Source organism: Mangifera indica, chromosome 13, assembly GCF_011075055.1.
Source record: "Mangifera indica cultivar Alphonso chromosome 13, CATAS_Mindica_2.1, whole genome shotgun sequence".
Lineage (NCBI taxonomy): Eukaryota > Viridiplantae > Streptophyta > Magnoliopsida > Sapindales > Anacardiaceae > Mangifera > Mangifera indica.
In genome coordinates, this window is record NC_058149.1 from 7,189,945 (window position 1) to 7,205,957 (window position 16,013).

The 16,013-nt window shown below is 29.4% G+C and overlaps 1 protein-coding gene across 2 annotated transcripts; it reads right to left on the reverse strand.

Moving 5' to 3' along the window:
- Positions 1-224: 224 nt before the first annotated feature.
- LOC123194709 (cycloartenol synthase-like) lies at positions 225-6,741 on the reverse strand. 2 transcript variants are annotated; one of them, XM_044608073.1, is made up of 15 exons: positions 6,450-6,741; positions 6,187-6,378; positions 3,942-4,031; positions 3,668-3,862; positions 3,319-3,570; positions 2,501-2,938; positions 2,145-2,267; positions 1,960-2,058; positions 1,828-1,884; positions 1,673-1,719; positions 1,453-1,596; positions 1,166-1,343; positions 818-898; positions 647-730; positions 225-464 (listed from the first exon to the last, which is right to left on the reverse strand). In XM_044608073.1, the coding sequence occupies exons 1-15, from the start codon at positions 6,645-6,647 to the stop codon at positions 342-344; spliced, it is 2,301 nt and encodes a 766-aa protein (XP_044464008.1). In that variant the 5' UTR covers positions 6,648-6,741; the 3' UTR covers positions 225-341. The 2 variants fall into 2 exon arrangements, with proteins under 2 accessions (XP_044464008.1, XP_044464009.1); XM_044608074.1 differs by lacking the exon at positions 1,960-2,058.
- Positions 6,742-16,013: the final 9,272 nt, after the last annotated feature.

The following is a 16,013-nucleotide window of genomic DNA, read 5'->3' on the forward strand; positions in this document are numbered from 1 at the left end:
TTGGAATAATTTTATAATAATAAGAAAAATATCATATCAAAAGATGAGTATAAGAATAATATCATATCAGAAAATGAAGATCAATAAACTGTTATATTCAGAAGATAAGATTTATATTTTAGAGATATGATCAATAATAAAATATATATATGCATACAACACTCTAAAACACAACCTAAAAAATGTTATTACAAATATTCATGAATTGTCAAATAAATATACAATATAAACATTTTTTACTACCAGTTAGAATATGCTTAAAGAGAAACTTGTTACATTGTATTTTGTAGTTTTACCCCTATTGTTGCAAGGACTGTTATTATTTCTTTTAATATGTACATTTAATATTCTTTAGATGATAACAACACGCTATTGCGATATTCTCCCAAAGCCCATATGGGAAAGATATTTCTATAAGCAGAATAACTTATCATGCTATTCTTGTTGAAGACTCCAATGATTTCCTATCAAAATAAAAACAGAAGAGTGAACACATTGATGTCTTTGAAATTAAGAGTATCTCATTTATGAAGTCTTTGTTGGTGAGAACTTGGAAAAAACTTTTAGAAAAAATTATAAATTAGTTTTGTCAAAATACATAAAGGAAACTTGCACCTCAGTTGCTAAAGAAAAGTATGTTGGTTACCTGTTGTGGGAAATCTCCATTTTCCATCTGTAAATCAATGAGAACTTTAGCTGCACGATGCAATGGAACTGGATCTCTGTAGCCCTAATTCACAACCAAAAATAAAAAAATGATTGTTTTATTTTAATTGAAAAAAAAAGTAAAAGTGTATAATGTTATTCATATGCATACCTGGCCTGCCTCAATGAGAGCTAACATTGCCCATGCAGTGTTGACTAAATGTGCTTTGTTTCCTGGAAGATTTGTATATACCTGTTTATTTACAGAAACATATATCACTCTTTATTTTAGAATAACAAATACTCACATAAGAACAACGCTATATACACACACTTTTAAGTACTCCATTGGGTACAAAAATGACATATTACCATGTGATTGCGTATTATTTTATTCTTAATTTAAAATTATCTAATCATATAATGACATATTATTTATAGATCTAATGATGTACTAGATAATGTATATACATAGCTTTATAGAACAGATAAAGGGGTTTAGTTTCAGTAGTTTTCTGACCTTGTTTGGGCTTGAAAGGTAGCTCTCTCCCCAGCCTCCACAAAGAAGTTGCTTTGATAACAAAAACTCACATGCCTTTTTGATGCTATCGTTACTTCCATATGTCTTTCCACTACTCACCAACCCTTTTATTCCAAACCATGTTCCATAAGTGAAGCACACTCCCCAACTCCCATACCTATTTTTATTCGTTCCACAACATTAATTCTTTCTTTTAATCATTTTCTACCCTTAATTATATACTTCTAATTACATACTTAATATTAGCAGGCTGTTGTATAGTTTACCATGAGCCATCTGGTTGTTGTATGCTTTCAATAAACTTGACTGACTTTGCAATCGATACTTCTATTTCTTTAGTCCGATGGCCTGGATACTTTTTCATGAATGACTTTAGGCCTTGAATTGCTGCTGATGTGCATTCCACATACCTGTATATATGCTAAGTTTTAATTAATAATTTCGATCAACATTCATTGATAAATATATCAAGTTGTATGATCTTACTGGTAATCTATCATAATATCTCCAAATATTTCAGCCGAATTCATGATCTGAGATAGATAGAATAGAAGCATATAAAATTTTACTGTGGTTAAAATTTAAATAATTTAATTTGATTAATCCAAGGAGAGATTAATTTATATTTATGAATTTTATACCTCCAACCATGCATAAGATCTTGTGAGTTCATAAGACGCAAAACCTCCATTTTTGTTCTGTTAGAAGGCACACAAAATTCCATTTGTTAGTTTTTGCTTTTATATTAATTCATCATTCACATTCTTAAATACCTGTAAGGATAAAATCATATTAACAGCGTCGTATAATTGATTTACTGGTATTGCTTCTCCCACAATATCATATGACATTTGTGACAACAGGATTGCGGCCTGTGATGAATATTTTAACATTGGTTTAAAACTTTAAAATAAATTAATTAAAACACATAATTAAAAACTAAGTTGAATTACAATACCTTTAATCCCTCAGCAGTGCAATCTGACACTGGCCAACCATTATCTGGAGTAGAGAATGGCCACCCTCCTGTAGAAATGTGGCGATACCAATAATTTACATCATCTGAGCTATCTGTTCGAACCTAATTTAAATTAGAAAAAAAATATTCAAAATAGATTAGCTTTCAAGTGAAATATGTATATACATAAATTATAAACAAATTACCATGAATTTCTATTAGAGTAATACTATGCATACTCATTTTGTGTATATAAATAGATACACAATTATGTATCATTACATGATTAAGTGTTATTTTATCAAACTTAAAGTGAGTAAACATAGTTTTATTATTTCCATTATGCTGACACATACTTGAGTGGCTTTGATAAAATTGTGTGCTTTCTTAAGCATGGACGAAGCAGCATATTCTGAATGAAGAAGATTAGTAGAGAGGATAGCTTGAACAGTAAAAGCAACATCCCAGAATTGAGATCCATTGTAGCCTTGCATTTTCATTCCATCTTCAGCTATCCAAAGATAGTCTTTAATTCTTGGAAGGTGAAGCGTAAAAGCTAGAGAATCAGGGTCCTCCACCCAACAACACACCATGTTGAGTATTTTATTAACGGGTCCAAGGCATATATATTGAGTGGTTTCATCTTCATGGTGAATGTGTTTGATTACTGTTTTGAGAGCAGCTTCTCTCATCAACTTACGCATAGGCCATTTCATTAGAAGAGGTTCCACAAACTTGTTAATACAACTCCATATTATGTCTTGTATCATTGGGTGAGGGTAGTAAAGGTCCTCCTAATAATCAAATATGCAAATGCTTCAATTAGTAATGAATTGTAAACAAGGAGACTTCTAGGTAGAGATATAGTTTAATTGAACTATATAAAAATTAGATATGTAGTATTGCAATCCCATTTAATAGAAAAATATGCGGTTGAATGAGACAAACAATATGAGTTGAAAAAGAGTAGAGATTGTTGTGCATTTGATTTTACCCGTTAAATCTTAAATCTAATTAGATTTAGTGTTCAATCATTTTGTTAATATATGAATAGGCATGCATATAATATGATATGAAAGTGACATTCATAGATATAAATATTGATGATTTATATTTGATAATGATATAGGTAGATAGAAAATAGAGAGAGATAGAGATAAGGAAAAATACATACTTCGGCACATTGATTTCTGGCATGGTCCCAATCAATATTGTGATAAGGAAGAGTGTAAAGCTCTCTTCTAAGAGAAATTATAAGAAGATTAATTGGTCCCACAAATCTCTTGCCATATAAATATGACATTGCCAAATATACCATTCGACTGTGACACCACATCCGTCTTGGATGAATGGGAACAAACTCAGGCATAACCCACATCTCTGGGAGTAAAGGATTGTTACCATTCCACTCGTATACACCAAGTATCTAACATGTATATCAATGATTTTTTAATTCAAATAAACTATTGTAATATTACTGAATTGTTATGAGAAAAGAAAATAAATAAATAAATAAAACAAACCGAAAGCCACATCTTTCCCCAAGATGGAATGGAAGTAACACCACCCCGATCAATGATCCACTTTCGAGCTTTCTCCATGGCGCCATCGCCACCCTCCATTTCTTCTCCAAGCAATCTTAGAGCCACATAGGAGAGTGCTGTACAAAACATTGTGCTGCATCCTTCTATATGTAATCCCCAACCCCCATCTTTATTCTACAATATTTTTTATTCAGTTAGTTGAATTATATACCACTTGATCAAAAAAATCTGAAAGAAATTAACAAATAAATACCTGATGGTTATACAAATAGCGTAGCATCTCTTTCCGATGTTGCAAATGTAGCATTGCATCTAAGGCTCCAGTAACATATAAGCCAATCACCTAAACAATTATACAAAAAAAAAAAAAATCTATCATTATTTTACTTCCTCTTGTGTGCAATTGCTTTATTCTTTAATCATGAAACTTTTGGAAGATCATTGTTCATTTTTATTAGCAAGCTCATCATATTATAAATAGTCTCTTATATTGCTAAGCGATGTTTAATTATGTCTAACAATTATTAATTGTATTAGATTTATTTTTTAACAAGCTTTGAGCAAGGTAATGGCTAGAAATAATATTCTTTATTTAGTTCAAATTTATTGATTTAGTAATCTTGCTATCATCTACTCAATTTCACTAGAAATAAATGTTCATGTATACAATTAAAGATTTATAATTGTACAATAAATAAACTAAGTTTGTGGGCGTGACAATGTGGGGCAAGGAACAATTTTGAAAAGGAATAGAATTTCATTTAGGCCAAAAGACTTATTCCCACCCAAGGTATAGTGAAATCCTAAACTGTCACCCTCCAACTTTCAAAAACTCAAACACTCATTCATAACCAAATTTTTGTTAAAAATCTCAGTTTGGGTTAGAGGTGAAACCGTTATTTACTAAAAAAATTAAAGTTTGATCATATTTTTCTCCCCCATATTTAAAAGCGTATATTTTCCCCAACCAAAGTTTGAAAAGTGATAAAAACTCTCCTAGGGTTTGTTCCTCTTCCTCCAGCATTGATTTCTCATTTTCCGACTATCGATCGTCCTTCCTCCCTCTTATCTCTCCTTCGGTCTCCCTCCTTTGTCTCTCCGACCGTTTTTGATTGGAGACAAAGAATAATGGTCTTCATCTGAGAGATGAAGATGACATATCTTCATCTTAAACAAAGACCAATCATCTTCGTCTAAGACGAAGACAATTTCGTCTTTATTTTTAGTTGAAGACGATCGAAAGGGTAAGAAAGAGAGATGGCAGGGAGAGATAAAGGAGAGGAAGGATGGCCGAGGACCATCCATTTTCCAAATACAATTGATATCAGAAATTAGCTTTTTTCCAAGAAAAAAATATTGTCTGTTTAAAATTGATTACTTTACCATCCGTATTGAATAGATATCATTTTTTAAAATAAAAGTTCATAGAGAAATGTAAAAGATTAGACTAAAAAAGTCCAACACCAATAAATTCAATAAATTAATCTTTTTGCCAACGTCCAACACCAATAAATTAATATTCAAAGTTACTTGGGGAGGCTAAAAAGGTCCAACACCAAGTAATGTGAATGTGGAAATTCTCTATCCTCTTTTATTATTCAATAATTTGAACGAGTCGTTTTCTATATATATATATATATACACACACACACATAAAGCCTTGATGTCAATTGTGTATATATATATATACACACACACATAAAGCCTTGATGTTCAATTCTAATTAAAAAAAAGTTACAGTTAAAATTTTAATTGATGATTTCATTCAGGTCTAGTTGGCATTTTCCCTTTAACATGTAACAGATCGAAAGCAATTGGAGAAGTCTTCTTGCCCATTTCTGACGTCATGCATGATGGTAGCATCAAATCAATAATGATATATTATTGTTTTGTAGTTAATAGACCAAGACTAATTGATATAATAAAAGAAAATCAAAATACTATTTTATTTAAATATTTTTTAATATAATTATTCAAAAATATATTTCGTATTATTTGTTATGTTAATTAAAAAAAAAGGTATTTTTATCTTAAAAAATTAATAAGTAAGAATATAATTATAACAAAATCAAAATTATCTTAATAATTTTTTAATATATAAAGTAAATTTGATAATAAAATTTATTCTTATAATACCTATCATATTATTATTGGTAATAAAAATTATTGTAATTTTTTATTATTTATAAATAAAAAAGTAATATTAATAATAAAAAATAAATTATCAAAATAATATATCATTACAATCAACTAATTAAAAGATTATTTAAAATTTGAAAAAAAAAAAGTAGCATAGAGAATATTATTGCGAAAATTAAATATAAGGAAAGGCTGGTTAGCCATCTCCACAAAAGGCACCCATTTCCAAAATTTTCTTGCCTTCTTAAAAATAATAAACGTAATCCAAGGATTTTCCTATGAACCTATACGTTAGAATGAAAAACGAACAAAATGAGGGAATATAAAGATAAAATAAATATGTCTAATAGCAAGCATACCAAGGCAGGAAGAAGAAACAAAGGGCCACCATAATCGCCAGGCCAGAAGCCATCCTCAGTTTGAAGAGTTGAATAGAATCTCAGGCTTCTTCTTAATGTATTAGCCACCAATTCCTCTGTTATTTCTTCTTCACTTGTTATTTTCACTTTCTCAGGAAGCAAATTCATCTCACATGGATTCTCCTTTGCAAACTAAAAAAATAAAAAACTTCAAAATGACCTTCAAAAAATATATAACTATAATCTAAATATAATAAATTTACCTGAAGTCTCATAATAAGATCAGAACTATGCTTTTGTTGAAAGCGATTTTCGGTGAAGTGCTTCCGAAGAATTTCAACTTGTGCTTTTTCTTCAGGTGTTCCAAGCTCCGGTTTAAATTCCCAGAACTGTCTGCCTGTGTGATTGTTTACACTTTTAACACATCCATCATTTCCTTCTGAAATCTTCAGCTTCCACATTATTTTTTTTTTATTATTTCTCTACTTTCTAAGTTATGTGTAAAGAACAATTTATAGACATTCTTGTGACAGCACAACTACAAATTACCCTATTAGAATAAGGTCAAAAACAGTTGCTTCCAGAATTATTTCTAATTTTTTTGTCCAAAGATTCTTTCCACAACTTCCAAAAGCTTTTAATAATGCTATACTTATCAATTTAGAGAGTGCTAAGCCAAACGTTGGGTACAACTAGCGGTGGAAAGTTGATACAAGAGTACAACAAGTGATGTTGAGAATAGACAATATGCAAAGTTCAATACAAATTTCTCCTTCGATTTCTCTCCCTTGTCTTTTCGATCGTTTTTTATCAGAGACAAAGACAATATATCTTTATCTCAAACGAAAACCGATCATCTTCATTTGATATGAACACAATTTCATCTTTGTCTCTGTTTGAAAGCAGTCGAAGAGACAAACGAGGAAGACCGTAGGAGCGATAAGGGGGAGGGAAAACAATCGACGACCATCCATTTTGTTAAATATAACAATAATTTATATTATATTAATTTTGTTAAAATTTTATCTTTATTTATTAATTTTTACAATAAAGACATCTCTATTTTTAATTGATATAATAAATAAGATAAAAAAATTTTAAAATAATTATACATAATTTTTTTATTTTAATATTTTTTATTACTTATAATTAAATATAATAGTTATTAATAGTTGTTAAATATAACAATAATTTATATTTAATGTTTTTTTAAGTAATTTTTTTATGATAATTCTTTGTTAATATTTTATTTTTAATAATAGAAAATTAACCGAAACCATTGCACTCTGAAATTCATAAATAACTGCTTATTAATGAAATTCCTCAATTTTCATGTTTAAAGTTTTTCTTAAAAAGGACAGTGAAATAGTAAAAAGTGATGTGAAAGCAGATAAAATTTCAACACCTAGGTTTTATCAACATTTCAAAATAAGGAAAGATAAATCCACATTATAAATGTCAGAAACCTTGGGAAACAGAAATTTGAGTAACACATGTGGCGCGTGTAACATGAATTTTAATTATATAATTTTAATTACTGCTAATGTAATTCTTATAATATTTAATATCATTACAATTAATTAATATAAATCATGATTATCCTCTTTAATCAATACTTATTGATATTTGACAGTGACAGAAATCGTCCCAAAACATGCTTTTTTTTTTTTAATTTGAAATTGAAGTACATGAGTAATAAAAACATTTTATGCTAATTTCTTACTTGTGGTAAATACATGAGTTTGAAATTGAATTATATCCGAAATACTTGTAATAAATACATTAGAGTAATAGGTTTGGAGAGTGTACGAGTTTTGATGGTTTTGTAAATTATTGATAATACTTTATATGATTTTGTGAGAGTGAGGTGTTCCATGAAAGAGGAGTGTACAATTGAGCTAAGAAAATCTTCATAGTTGATAATGAAGAAAGAGATAGGCCATTCTTATACCAATATATCAATAGATGGAGTCATTTCGTTGATGAGTCTCTAATACAGCCAATCGGTAAACCTCAAGTCAATGTATACCAACATTTTTCTTAGACCCAAACTTGCATTTAAAAATAAAAGCCCGGGCCTAACTGATAATGACTCAAACTCTTTTTAAGCCCAAAATCAATTGAATTTAAACTTTTTTATTTACTAAATTAACCTTTTTCTTTTTTTTTTAAATTACTCTGCCTTCTTAACTTTCCAAGTTATCTTCTTTTTAATTTTTTATGCTTCTCATTTACTTAAGTATGATTAATGAGCAACAAAATAAACGAGATTTTGTTCAAAAAATAATTCCTTCTTGAATTATTTCTTTTTTTTATTTTTTTTAATTTTGGAAAGTAAATTATTTTTCTCCAATATACATATGAAAGCCAATAAAAAGGAAAAAGAAGTTAGAAAATATATTTCCAATGCAAAATCATGACAAAAATATTCTTTTCAATCTTATTTTGATTTGTTTTCGTGGCTTTTGCAAAAAAAATTTAAATCATGAGCTTTTTTTGTTAGAAAGAAGATAAGTAAAAACGAAAAGAAATTTTGAGATTTATAAAAAAATTAGGAAAAGATTTTTTTTTTTTTTTTAATTTGGAGGCTTAGAAAGGCATGGGGTATGACTTAGATAATACCACCCTTATATTGTAAGGGTGAATCGGCCAAGTGTTAAAAAAATATAATTACAATTAAAATTTACATTAAATGGTCTTAAATTCTAAAATCATAATTAAAATTTGTATAGATAAGTTTTCACCTGAAACTTAATTGTTTGGTTCGAATTCTAATTCTATTTTTAGTTATTTGATATTGTTCACATATATCTTTTTAATTCCCTAAAAAATCTACTACTTACAAGTTATAATGTGATCAAAATTAAATTGTAATTCATCTTATTTTCTTTACGAATGTGTCTTTAACAAAAATTCACTTTAAACTGTAAAAATTAAATTTATATAATATAAATGGAAAAAATAAAAATCCAGATGGACTTTGCATGATGATCAATTCCAAACTACAAAGTAGTAAAGAAACCTCTCTTAGTGTCACTATAATTTTGAATTGGAAATAATCAAAATCATATCTCACTTGTTACCCTTTCATAGTCAAGTAAAGATAAGATCGAAATTAGGGACACAGTTCAGTTTAGTACGATTTAAGAGATTTTTCAAACTAAACTAAAAAAATATAGTTTGATCTGGTTTGTATTACAGTTTAAACTATAATTATCAATATCTTATAATACATTATATGTATTGTATCTTATAATATAATATGATATAGATAGAAAATGATAAGTATCATAAGGTATATCAAATTAATACGATATAGTAAATATATCATAGATACAATAAGTATCTTATGATACAATAAATATTACCTATATGAAATGATACACTTTTTTAAAGAAAATGATAATGCATTAAGGGTGTATATGAAAATTTTAAAAACGTTAAAGGTGTTTGTGATATTTTTCAAAATGATGACATCTCAATTATAATATTTTATTAGTAATTTATTATTTTTATTTTTAAAAGGTCTATCATAGAATATGATATACGATATGATAAATTAAGTTTTTGATATACGATACAATATACAATTCGACAAAGTTTGAATATTTTAAAATCATTTATATATATATATATTATTAAATAAAATTAATTGAATTATAGTTTTCTAAAATATAATATACGCATGAAAAATAAATATAAAATATATATAAAATATACATGTGTAGAAAATGAAGAAATAAATATGAAAAACAAATTGTACACATAATTGCTTATTAGAATATTTTGTCATATATATATATATATATATATATATATATATATATATATATATATATATATATTTAAAAAATGTGGTTTATAGTTTGGTTTGATCTGAATATCGTTCAAACCGTAACCCAGACTTAAAAAAAGCCGGTTTGAAAAATTCTAACCCAAACCAAACCATTTTACAAATGAAACCATAACTTTTAAGCGGTTCAGTTCAGTTTTACGATTTGAATCGAATTATGCACACTCCTAATCAAAATATAAACATTTACCTAAAATTTTATTGGAATATGGAGCCTTAAAATAGAATCTGTAAGGTACACCAAGTAAAATTCAACTAATTGAATCCCACCAAGGTAGCAACATTATTCCAGTAAGAGGGTAATTCAATTTCAAGTCCAAATTTCCTGCCATGGAATAAGGACTGCCACAAAGCACATTCCTGAGGAAAAATAATGCTCATGCAAACCTCCTCACACTTTTTGAGTTTCACATTGTTTGAAAACAACTCACCATTGATACATATCTAACATAAATTACAATACTATTTCATGCATTAGCACAATCCTAATTGTCAATGTGATTCTCATCACCAACTTATGTACGCATATTACCTATGTCATCGATAAGATAACATTAACCCATTTCATTAACCTCTTTTTTTGTATATCGATAAGGTAACATTAACTCATTTCATTGAGTGTGTTAATAAAGATAAATTATTAAACTAACAGTTCTGTATATTTTTTCAGTTGGTGTAGACTGCTCCTGATAGGGTCATTTGAAAAGGTCTGCTCGTACACACTCTGTACACATATTTGATCAAATCAAGAGCAAAACGATAGATTCAAACCATTCCTTCCTCAACTATAAAGTGTGAGGAAGTTTTCCTCAAATGGTACAAGGAAGCTACAACATTGAATGACCATAAAGTATATTGCATAAGAGCAAAGTCCAAAGCCACTTTTTAGCACATGATTGTCGAGCTCTGTCAATAGCTAACCGATGATGTAAGTGGCCTATATCCATTGCCTTTGTTTAAATGTTTTATATATTCATAAAAACATAAAACAATTTATCTTTTCTTGTCGATCATCAACATGTAAATTCCTTCTTAGCACTACTACGTTGACACCGACATAAGCAACAGGTTGTTGTCCCATAGAGTTAGACGATAACCCACACATTTTTCATGGGGTATATTGGCATAATATACGATACTTAGGGTGACTACGAGTGGTCGAAACTCTTCAAGAAGAATGAGGAAGCAAATTACGCATTGGGTTTATTTTACAAACCATGGGGACGATTGATCAGGTATCGTATTATAGGGTTTTCAAGGAGTCGATAATCGACTGTGCAATAAAATTAAAAATTTTAAACATATAATCATACACATACAAAACACATATAAGGTGCTTTAGATTTTATACTTGCGTTGATGACTCATTCAGATCTTCACGTGACTAAAGTTTGAACATTATCCAACCATCAAGAGACGATACCTTGGAATCCGAACAAAGCATGAACATGTAAGAAGCAATCTAAGAAGCAGGCTGTTAGGCTTCTTTATTAGATTATTTGTGTTCACAGGAAGAAGAACAAAAAATTAGAAAACTTGCAATTACGGTTTTTGTTGTGTATGTATTCTCATTTTTTTTCTTTAATTCTAATACGCTTTAAATAGGTGTAGATGTTTAAGTACAATGAGGATTTCATCTAGACCAGGCACCGTCAACACACATGCATAGCTGGCATGTAAACATGTTTCATAACATGCACGGATGACACAAAAATGTACCACCTGATAGGCTTGATGTTCTAATTTGAAACCATTGGGTTGTGCTATGAGTTGAATACTTGAAACATTGTCTAATGGGCATTTAAAAGAATTATATGCACAAGGGTGTGCATTCAAATGGGCATGGGAAAGTGTCACAACCTTATTTTACAATGTTATGACAAGAGCGAAAGGATTAGAGAGTGTACGAGATTTTATGGTTTTGTAAATCATTTAAGTGAAGTATAATATCTAAGACTTAAGGTGTGCTTCCATTATTCACATTGATAATACTTTACATGATTCTGTAAGAGTGAGGTGTTCCATGAACAAGAAGTGTACGATTGAGTTAAGAAAAATTTTCATAATTGATAATGAAGAAAGAGTTAGGCATTCTTGTACCAACATATCGATAGATAGAGTCATTTCCTTGATGGGTCTCTAATAGGACCAATCAGTAAACCTCAAGCCAATAAATGAAAGGCATGCAAATCCAGCCCACTTAACGAAGAAGTTACGGTATACCAAGATTTTTCTTAGACCCAAACATGCATTTAAAAATAAAAGTCTGGGCCTAGCTGATAATGAGCACTATTTTCTTAAATCCAACTGAAACTTTTTTTAAGCCCAAAATCAATTGAATTTAAACTTTTTTATCTACAAAATTAACCATTTTCTAATTTTTTAAATTACTCTACTTTCTTAACTTTCTAAAGTTATCTTCTTTTTAATCCTTTATACTTCTCATTTACTTAAGTATGATTAATAAGCAACAAAATAAATAAGATTTTGTTCAAAAATCATTCCTTCTTGAATTATTTCCTTTTTTATTTTTTAATTATGGGAAATTAAATTAGGCGAAAGGACTATTTCCCACCAAAACTATGCTGAATTCTCAAAGTTCCCCCTATTAACTATGAAAAAACCGTTTATCCACCCATGACCGGTTAAATTTAACAAAACTCTAACCACTAGAAATTTTATCTCTTTTTGCCCCCCTAAACTTTAAAAACTAAAAGTTTCCCCCAACCTAAGTTTTAAAAAATCACAGTTTCACCCTAGAGTTTCATTTTGAAATCTTCGACGACATCTCCGGTTCCATTGCCAACGGCCTCTCCCTCCCGAAGCATCCTCTCCTTTCGACGATCTCTTTCTTGGTTGTTTTGGCTGAAATTCTTGAGAGGTATTGTGTTATAGGATGTGTAGATTTGATTTGTGTTGAAATTAGAGGTTGAAATGATGATTTTTGGCTAGAAAATTGGGTTAGAACTACCGATGATGGGTTTGTGGGAACAGTGGATCCCATGGACCGAATGAAATCTCCCAGAGTAGGAACGATCGCCCGTGGGATGAGGGGAAAATTTAGCTTTTTCAAAATATTAGGGGTCAGGGAGATATGGGGGAAATCAAGGGGGTCCGTGTGAAATTTTACATAAATTGTGGGTTGATCCATGCAAACCGTGGGTTGGGGGAAATTGACTTTTTTTAAACTATAGGGTCTGTAGGAGATTAGAAAATTGATAAAAGGGCAAAGAAAAATATTGGACCTGTTTGAGAGTAGAAATTTTTTAAAGGGGAAAATTGATATTTTTCACACATAGGATTTTTCGACATGTAGTTTTTGAATTTTGTATCCGTTTTTCCTGCTTTAGGGTTTTTTGATATATAGTTTTTGAATTTGATGTTTGTTTCTTCATTTTTATGCTTTTCTAGGCACTTTTTATGATGTAATTATCATGTAGTTTTCAAAATTCAGATCCATTTTTTTAGATTTCCAAGTAATTTTTTGATTGTTGATATTCTAAGGTATTTCAATATATAAAATTCAAATTTCTGCTCCGTTTTTTCGAATTTTACCATTTTAGGATATATCGACATGTATTTTTTAAATTTTCAAGCAATTTCTTGATTGTTAAAATTCTAGGGTATTTCAACGTATAAAATTCAAATTTCAGTTTCATTTTTCAGATTTTTGTCACTTCTAAAAACTATTGACTCATACTTTTCAGATTTCTTAGTAATTTTTTGATTGTTGAATTTTAGGGTATTTCAACATATAGAATTCAAATTTCAGTTTTATTTTCTACATTTTTATAATTTATGAAACGTACCACGAGTACTTTTCAGATTTTTGAGTAATTTTTTGATTTTTAATATTCTACGGTATTTCATCATATAAAATTCAAATTTTAGTTCTGTTTTTTTTATTTTTACCATTTTAGGATATATCGACTCATATTTTCCAAATTTCTAAGTGATTTTTTAATTGTTGACATTTTAAGGTATTTCAACGTATAGAATTCGAATTTTATTTCTGTTTTTCAGATTTTTGTCATTTTTGAAAAGTATCGACTCGTACTTTTTAGATTTTTGAGTAATTTTTCAATTGTTGATATTCTAGGGTATTTCAAAGTATAGAATTTAAATTTTTGTTTCGTTTTTTTGAATTTTGCCATTTAGTGTATATCGACTCGTATTTTTCAGATTTTAGAGCAATTTTTTGATTGTTGATATTTTAAGATATTTCAACGTATAAAATTCGAATTTCAATTTTGTTTTTCAAATTTTTGTCATTTATGAAAAGTATCGACTTGTACTTTTCAGATTTCTAATGATTTTTTTATTGTTGACATTCTAAGGTATTTCAACGTATAGAATTATTATTTTATTGATTTTTGTAATTTTAGGATATATTGATTTGTACTTTTTATATTTTCAAGCGATTTTTTGGTTTTTGTCATTCTAAGGCATTTTAACGTATAGATTTCAAATTTCAGTTCTTTTTTTTTTTCGTTCTTCCAGTTTTTATCTTTCAATGTTATTCCAACATGGACTTTTCGCATTTAGTTGTGTTTTTTCATTTTTCATTTCCATATGTATTTGTATCTCTGTTTTTTATGAAATCCTTACAAACTTTTAAATTTTTTTGAAAGATACATCTCTTAAAAGAAAATGTCTCGAATGGCAACTTATGAATCCTCGACGAGTCAGGACACTTCCACGCAGAGGTAATATGTTATGTCTAGCACATTGCCATGTCTAAGATTAGGTCCACACTGACCTCAAAGCAACTTCGACTGTTTGAGAAGACATGTTTCAGGCATCTCCTTTGTCTACTAGATGCCAAATTTTTTGAAATGTTAGTACATGCATTTCTCTTACAACAGCTACATTGGCCCTCAGTTAAAGATGAGTTATGGTTCAGGGTTAATAGGGTTGATGTGAGATTCAAACCATTCGAGTTTTCCTTGATAATGAGGTTATCATTCAGCCAGTACACTGCACTTTCATCATGTATTCCTTGTACATCTAGATACAGGATTAGAGATACTTTCTTTTAGGGCTGTCAAAAAGTGCAATATTATGATAATGAGCATATTTTTTTGGTTAGGTCATGAGGGGATAACGATATCAATGTCAACAAGATAGCCTTACTACATTGTCTTCATATAGTGTTATTGGGGAATGATTGACGAAAGAAGGTTTCTGTCAATTACTTTTAGTTGGTTGATCATCTGGATAAGTTTAATTCTTATCCCTAGGATATTCCAGTATGACAAATGATGTATGAGTCGATGTCCCAGGCTAGTGATAAAGTTTGTTCTGGTCGGATGCTCAAAATGCGTAAACATAACCTTTACGAATTTCCTTTTGCTTTTTATATAAGTTTATATTTCTTAATTATATATATTAATTGGCAAAAATACAAATTTAGGTAACTTAACCAGTAATGCTTCTATTGTAGTATTAGATATATGAGACGATGGACACCCTGTATGATTGGGTAGATATGGTCAATATCCATACATCTGCACCAATTTTTTTGTGGCATACATACGATGTTCCAACTTGGAGTCATATAGGCACTATGTTTTCAGTGGTCATCAAGTATGTAATCGTTAATTAATGAGTTAATTAACACCTTAAATATTACAAATATGTTGAATTATATATCTCAATTAATAGGATGATGTCACATTCTTGCTCCGTCTGTCACCGATTGAGGAGGCTAAACCAAAATATGCAAACATTCTTTTGTACATGGATATGTCAGTTCTATATTCCTCCTCATCGTCTTCGATGCCCTCCAACAAGAGATAGAGTTTCTCTAGTGATGCCACCAATAAATATACCAGTTGGTAGCCTTGGGACATTTGAGGAGCTTATTCAGTCCTCTATTACAGAGTAGCCTTCATGTCCCCTAATTATTCAAACCCCAACTACCGAGACCACATACCTTTCTAGGGTTTAGGAGCCTGCTACCCATTTTGTCACA

What these genes read in the sequence shown, in the direction of transcription:
- LOC123194709 (XM_044608073.1), bottom strand. Translation starts at nt 6,647, where the DNA reads ATGTGGAAGCTGAAGATTTCAGAAGGAAATGATGGATGTGTTAAAAGT. An exon ending in CCAGAAATCAATGTGCCGAA is followed by an intron (nt 2,939 to 3,318) that starts GTATGTATTTTT and finishes TTTGATTATTAG; the next exon opens with GAGGACCTTTACTACCCTCA. An exon ending in CAACAACCAGATGGCTCATG is followed by an intron (nt 1,344 to 1,452) that starts GTAAACTATACA and finishes GAATAAAAATAG; the next exon opens with GTATGGGAGTTGGGGAGTGT.